The sequence below is a fragment of the Larus michahellis genome, unplaced genomic scaffold (assembly GCF_964199755.1).
Source record: "Larus michahellis unplaced genomic scaffold, bLarMic1.1 SCAFFOLD_614, whole genome shotgun sequence".
In the NCBI taxonomy this organism is placed as follows: Eukaryota; Metazoa; Chordata; class Aves; order Charadriiformes; family Laridae; genus Larus; species Larus michahellis.
Window position 1 is genome coordinate 4564 of NW_027436143.1, and position 6516 is coordinate 11079.

Genomic DNA, 6516 nt, shown 5'->3' on the forward strand with positions numbered 1-6516 from the left:
CATGAGGGACAAGGGGGGGACATCGGGGGACACGGGGGACATCGGGGGACACATGGGGACATGGGAGACACAGGGGGGACGGGGGATGTGGGGACACAGGGGACAATGGGGGACATGGGCTGGGGGGACACGGGGGACATCGGGGGACATCGGGGGACACAAGGGACACGTGGGAACATGGGGGACAAGAGGGGACACGGGGGGACATGGAGATGTGGGGACACGAGGGACAATGGGGGGACATCGGGGGACATGGGGACACATGGGGACATGGGCTGGGGGGACATTGGGGGACATCGGGGGACATCGGGGGACACAAGGGACACATGGGATGGGGGGACATGGGGGACACGGGGGACATCGGGGGACACGAGGGGACACGGGGGGACGTGGAGATGTGGGGACACAAGGGGGACACGGGGACAGATGGGCCGGGGGGACACGGGGGGGACAGGGGGATGTGGGGACACAGGGGGGACACGGGGACAGATGGGCCGGGGGGACACGGGGGCGTGGGGGGACACGGGGGGGGCAGGGGGGACAGCAGGGCCGTGGGGTGGGGACACGGGGACACACGGGGACAGGAGGGATGGGGGGGGGCGGGTGTGGGGACACAGCAGGGACACGGGGACACGGGGGTGGGGACACGGGGGGGTGGCACCCGTGGGGGGACACGGGGACGGGGGGGGGGGCTTGGGGACACGGGGGGGGGGACGGGGCACGGGGGGGGGGGACACATGGGGGGACACGGGGGGGATTTGGGGACACAGAGATGGGGGCGGGGGGGGACACGCGGGGATCTGGGGACACGGGGGGGACATGGGGACACCACGGGGGGGGGACATGGGGACACGGGGGGATTTGGGGACGGGGGGGGGGGACACACATGGGGGGACACCCGGGGGGGGACATTGGGGACGGGGGGGGGGGGGGGGTGACAGGCCCCGCCCCTTGACCTTTGCCCCCGCCGCGGGGGCGGGTGACTCACTTCCCCCCCCGCCCCCTCCCCCGCGGGTGGGCGTGGCCTGAGCGAGCGATGGGCGTGGCCTGGAGGCGGGGTGGGCGGGGTCTCGGGGGGCGGGGGGCGGGGTCTGGAGGCGGGGTGGGCGGGGTCTCGTGGGGCGGTGGGCGGTGTCTCGGGGGGCGGTGGGCGGGGTCTCGGGGGGCGGTGGGCGGAGTCTGGAGGCGGGGTGGGCGGGGTCTCGGGGGGGCGGTGGGCGGAGTCACGTTGGCGGGAGGGGGCGCGGCCTGGAAGCGGAGTGGGCGTGGCCTCCGGCGGCGGAAGGGGGCGTGGCCTGCGGCGCGCGCGCTGCTGGCGGCCGCCGCGATGGTGAGAACCCGGCGCGGGGGGGGGGGGGGGGGGAACGGACGGGATTTTTGGGGGTCTCCTGACCCCCCCCCCGTGACCTCTGACCCCCCCGTGTGCCCCCCCCCAGCTCTTCTACTCCTTCTTCAAGTCGCTGGTGGGGAAGGACGTGGTGGTGGAGCTGAAGAACGACCTCAGGTGAGGGGAAACCACAACCCCCCCCCCCGCGTGGAGACCCCCCCTTGGACCCCCCCGGGACACCCCCCCCCGAGACCCCCCCTTGGACCCCCCCGGGGACGCCACCATGGACCCCCCCCCGAGACCCCCCCTTGGACCCCCTCGGGAGACCCCCTTGGACCCCCCCAGACCCCCCGAGACCCCCCCCTTGGACCCCCCCGGGACACCCCCATGGACCCCCCCCGAGACCCCCCCTTGGGCCCCCTCGGGAGACCCCATGGACCCCCCCCCGAGACCCCCCCTTGGGCCCCCTCGGGAGACCCCCTTGGACCCCCCCAGACCCCCCCTATGGACCCCCCAGACCTCCCGGGACACCCCCCATGGACACCCCCCCGAGACCCCCCCTTGGACCCCCCCCAGACCCCCCCTTGGAACCCTCCCCACCCCCTATGGACCCCCAGACCCCCCGGGACACCCCCCATGGACACCCCCCCCCGAGACCCCCCCTTGGACCCCCCCGGGAGACCCCTTGGACCCCCCCAGACCCCCCGAGACCCCCCCTTGGACCCCTCCGGGACACCCCCATGGACAACCCCCCTTGGACCCCCCCGGGAGACCCCCTTGGACCCCCCCAGACCCCCCCTTGGAACCCCCCCCCACCCCCCTATGGACCCCCCAGACCCCCCGGGACACCCCCCATGGACACCCCCCCCCGAGACCCCTCTTGGGCACCCCCGGGAGACCCCCATGGACCCCCCCAGACCCCCCGAGACCCCCCTTGGAACCCCCCCCCCGTGGACCCCCCAGACCCCCCGGGACACCCCCATGGATCCCCCCCCCCCCCCGAGACCCCCCCTTGGGCCCCCTCGGGAGACCCCCATGGACCCCCCCCCCCACCCCCTATGGACCCCCCAGACCTCCCGGGACACCCCCATGGACACCCCCGGACCCCCCCTTGACCCCCCCGGGCACCCCCATAGAATAGCCCCCCCCCGATCCCCCCCATGGACCCCCCTGACCCCCCCCCGACCCCCCCGTTCCGCCCCCCCCCCCATGACCCCCGTTTCTCTCCGCAGCATCTGCGGGACCCTGCACTCGGTGGATCAGGTGAGGGGGGGCGGGGGGGGCTGTGGGGCTGGGGGGGGGTCTGTGGGGCGGAGGGTATCTGTGGGGCTGGGGGGGGGGGACTGTGGGGCTGGGGGGGGGGGTCTGGGCAGCTGGAGGTGTCTATGGGGCAAGGGAGGTCTGTGGGGCCGGGGGGGATCTGTGGGGCAGAGGGGGGGTCTGTGGGGTTGCGGGGGGGTGATCCGTGGGGCTGGGGGGATTTGGGGGCCTCCGGGGGGGGGTCTCTGTGGGGCAGGGTGTCTATGGGGCAGGGGGGTCTGTGGGGCGGGATCTTTATGGGACGGGGGGGTCTCTGTGGGGCAGGAGGGTGTCTCTATGGGGCAGGGTGGCTGTGGGGCGGGGGGTCTCTCTATGGGGCTGGGGGGGGGTCTCTGTGGGGCAGGGGGGGGTCCTCTGTGGGGCGGGGCGAGTCTGTCTGTGGGGCGGGGGGTCCTCTGTGGGGCGGGGGGGATCTCTCTGTGGGGCAGGAGGGGTCTCTCTGTGGGGCAGGGGGGTCTCTCTGTGGGGCAGGGGGGTCTCTGTGGGGCAGGGGCTCTATGGGGCAGGGGGGTCTCTCTATGGGTCAGGGCGTCTCTCTGTGGGGCAGGGGGGTCTCTGTGGGGCAGGGGCTCTATGGGTCAGGGGGATCTCTCTATGGGTCAGGGGGGTCTCTGTGGGGCAGGGGGGTCTCTATGGGGCAGGGGGGGTCTCTGTGGGGCAGGGGCTCTATGGGTCAGGGGGATCTCTCTATGGGGCAGGGGGGTCTATGGGGCAGGGGGGGTCTCTGTGGGGCAGGGGGGTCTCTCTGTGGGGCAGGGGGGTCTCTATGGGGCAGGGGGGGTCTCTGTGGGGCAGGGGCTCTATGGGTCAGGGGGGTCTCTCTGTGGGGCAGGGGGGTCTCTGTGGGGCAGGGTCTCTGTGGGGCGGGGGGGTCTCTGTGGGGCAGGGGCTCTATGGGGCAGGGGGGTCTCTGTGGGGCGGGGGCTCTCTCTGTGGGGCAGGGGGGTCTCTCTGTGGGGCGGGGGCTCTCTCTGTGGGGCAGGGGGGTCTCTCTGTGGGGCAGGGGCTCTATGGGGCAGGGGGGTCTCTCTGTGGGGCGGGGGATCTCTGTGGGGCAGGGGCTCTATGGGTCAGGGGGTCTCTCTGTGGGGCAGGGGGGTCTCTGTGGGGCAGGGGCTCTATGGGTCAGGGGGGGTCTCTCTGTGGGGCAGGGGTCTCTCTGTGGGGCAGGGGTCTCTCTGTGGGGCAGGGGCTCTATGGGTCAGGGGGGGTCTCTCTGTGGGTCAGGGGGGTCTCTCTGTGGGGCAGGGGGGTCTCTGTGGGGCAGGGGGGTCTCTGTGGGGCAGGGGCTCTATGGGTCAGGGGGGGTCTCTCTGTGGGGCAGGGGCTCTATGGGTCAGGGGGGGTCTCTCTGTGGGGCAGGGGTCTCTCTGTGGGGCAGGGGTCTCTCTGTGGGGCAGGGGCTCTATGGGTCAGGGGGGGTCTCTCTGTGGGTCAGGGGGGTCTCTCTGTGGGGCAGGGGGGTCTCTGTGGGGCAGGGGGTCTCTGTGGGGCAGGGGCTCTATGGGTCAGGGGGGGTCTCTCTGTGGGGCAGGGGTCTCTCTGTGGGGCAGGGGGATCTCTGTGGGGCAGGGGCTCTATGGGTCGGGGGGGTCTCTCTGTGGGTCAGGGGGGTCTCTCTGTGGGGCAGGGGGGTCTCTGTGGGACAGGGGGGTCTCTGTGGGGCAGGGGGGGTCTCTGTGGGGCAGGGGCTCTATGGGGCAGGGGGTCTCTCACCCCCCGCCCCCCCAGTACCTGAACATCAAGCTGACGGACATCAGCGTCACCGACCCCGAGAAATACCCCCACATGGTGCGGGGGGGGCGCGGGGGGGTCGCACCCAAGGGGGGGGTCCCTGGGGGGGGGGTCTCCCACCCGGGGGGGGGGGGGTCCTGGGGGGGGGGGTGTCTCTGGGGCCTCCCACCCAGACATAGGGGTCCTGGGGGTCCCTGGGGGTCTGGGGGGGGTCCCTATGGGTCCGGGGGGGTCCCTGGGGGGGATCCCTGGGGTCCAGGGGAGTTCCTTATGGGCCGGGGGGGGTCCCTGGGGGGGAGGGTCCCTGGGTCCCTGGGGGGGGGGGTCTCTGGGGGTCCAGGGGGAGTCCCTATGGGTCTGGGGGGTCCCTGGGTGTTTGGGGGGGGGTCCCTATGGGTCTGGGGGGGTCCCTGGGGGGGGTTCCTGGGTGTCTCGGGGGGGTCCCTATGGGTCCGGGGGGGTCCCTGGTGGGGGGGGTCTCTGGGTGTTCGGGGGGGGGGTTCCCTATGGGTCCGGGGGGGTCCCTGGGGGAGGGTCTCTGGGGGTCCAGGGGGGGTTCCCTATGGGTCCAGGGGGTCCCTGGGGGGGTGTCCCTGGGTCCCTGGGTGGGGGGTGCAGGGGGGTTCCCTATGGGTCTGGGGGGGTCCCTATGGGTCCGGGGGGGTCTCTGGGGGTCCGGGGGGGGTTCCCTATGGATCTGGGGGGGTCCCTGGGGGGGGTTCCTGGGTGTCTCGGGGGGGTCCCTATGGGTCCGGGGGGGTCTCTGGGTGTTTGGGGGGGGTTCCCTATGGGTCCGGGGGGTTCCCTATGGGTCCGGGGGGGTCTCTGGGGGTCCGGGGGGGGTTCCCTATGGGTCTGGGGGGGATCCCTGGGGGGGGGTCTTTGGGGGTCCAGGGGGGGTCCCTATGGGTCGGGGGTTCCCTATGGGTCCGGGGGGGGTTCCCTATGGGTCCAGGGGGGTCCCTATGGGTCCGGGGGGGTCTCTGGGGGTCCGGGGGGGGTTCCCTATGGGTCTGGGGGGGGTCCCGGGGGGGGGGGGGGGTGTCTCTGGGGGGTCCAGGGGGGGTCCCTATGGGTCGGGGAGTCCCTATGGGTCTGGGGGGGTCCCTGGATGTCTGGGGGGGTTCCCTATGGGTCTGGGGGGGTCCCTGGGGGGGGTTCTTGGGTGTCTCGGGGGGGGTCCCTATGGGTTGGGGGGGGTCCCTATGGGTCGGGGGGTCCCTATGGGTCCAGGGGGGTCTCTGGGTGTTTGGGGGGGGGGTTCTCTATGGGTCCGGGGGGGGTCTCTGGGGGTCCGGGGGGGGTTCCCTATGGGTCTGACCCCCCCTGCCCCCCCCCCCCCCCCCCCGCAGCTGTCGGTGAAGAACTGCTTCATCCCGGGGCTCGGTGGTCCGCTACGTGCAGTTGCCGGCCGACGAGGTGGACACGCAGCTGCTGCAGGACGCGGCGCGCAAGGAGGCGCTCACCCAGAAACAGTGACCCCCCCCCGGCACCGGGGACCCCCCCCCGGACACCTGCGACCCCCCCCACGCCCCCCCCCCCCCCATACAAACACCCCCCCCCCCCCCCCCGGGACGCCTTAAGGGGGTCCCGGACGCCTGGCTCCGATTTTGGGGGGGGGGGTCCCAAACTCCTGGGTCCCTTTTTTGGGGGGGGGGGGGGGTCCCGCACGCCTGGGACCCCCCCAGCCCCCCCCCCGCCACCCCCTACATCCCCCCCCAGGCACCGGGGTCGCCCCCCCCCCGCAATGGGGAGCCCCAGACACCGGGATCCCTCTTAAAGTAGGGGGGTCCCGGGCAGCGGGGTCCTTTCTGGGGGGGTCCCGGATGCCCCCCCCCCGCCCCGAATCCCCCCACCTGGGTGGGGGAGGGGCTCAATAAAGCCGATGACCCCCCCCCCCCCCACCCCGAGCTGGGGGTGTGTGTGTGTGCTGCGCCGGGCGCCTGGGGGGGGGATTTGGGGGGGTCCCGGACGCCTGGGTCCCCTTTTTGGGGGGGGTCCTGGTTGGGGGGGTCCCTTTTTTGGGGGGATTTGGGGGGGTCCCGAACACCTGGGTCCCCTTTTTGGGGGGGGTCCGGGGCACCTGGGACCCTTTTTTGGGGGGGTTTGAGAGGGATTTGGGGGGGTCCCAGACA

At 73.5% G+C, this 6516-nt stretch overlaps 1 protein-coding gene across 1 annotated transcript; it reads left to right on the forward strand.

Annotated features, from left to right (window-relative positions):
- Positions 1-1209: 1209 nt before the first annotated feature.
- Positions 1210-5920, forward strand: LSM2 (LSM2 homolog, U6 small nuclear RNA and mRNA degradation associated). Its single transcript, XM_074571688.1, is given in 6 exon segments — positions 1210-1330; positions 1437-1504; positions 2560-2590; positions 4379-4438; positions 5734-5757; positions 5759-5920. Coding segments are annotated over 6 exon segments (288 nt in total). The 5' UTR covers positions 1210-1327; the 3' UTR covers positions 5861-5920.
- Positions 5921-6516: the final 596 nt, after the last annotated feature.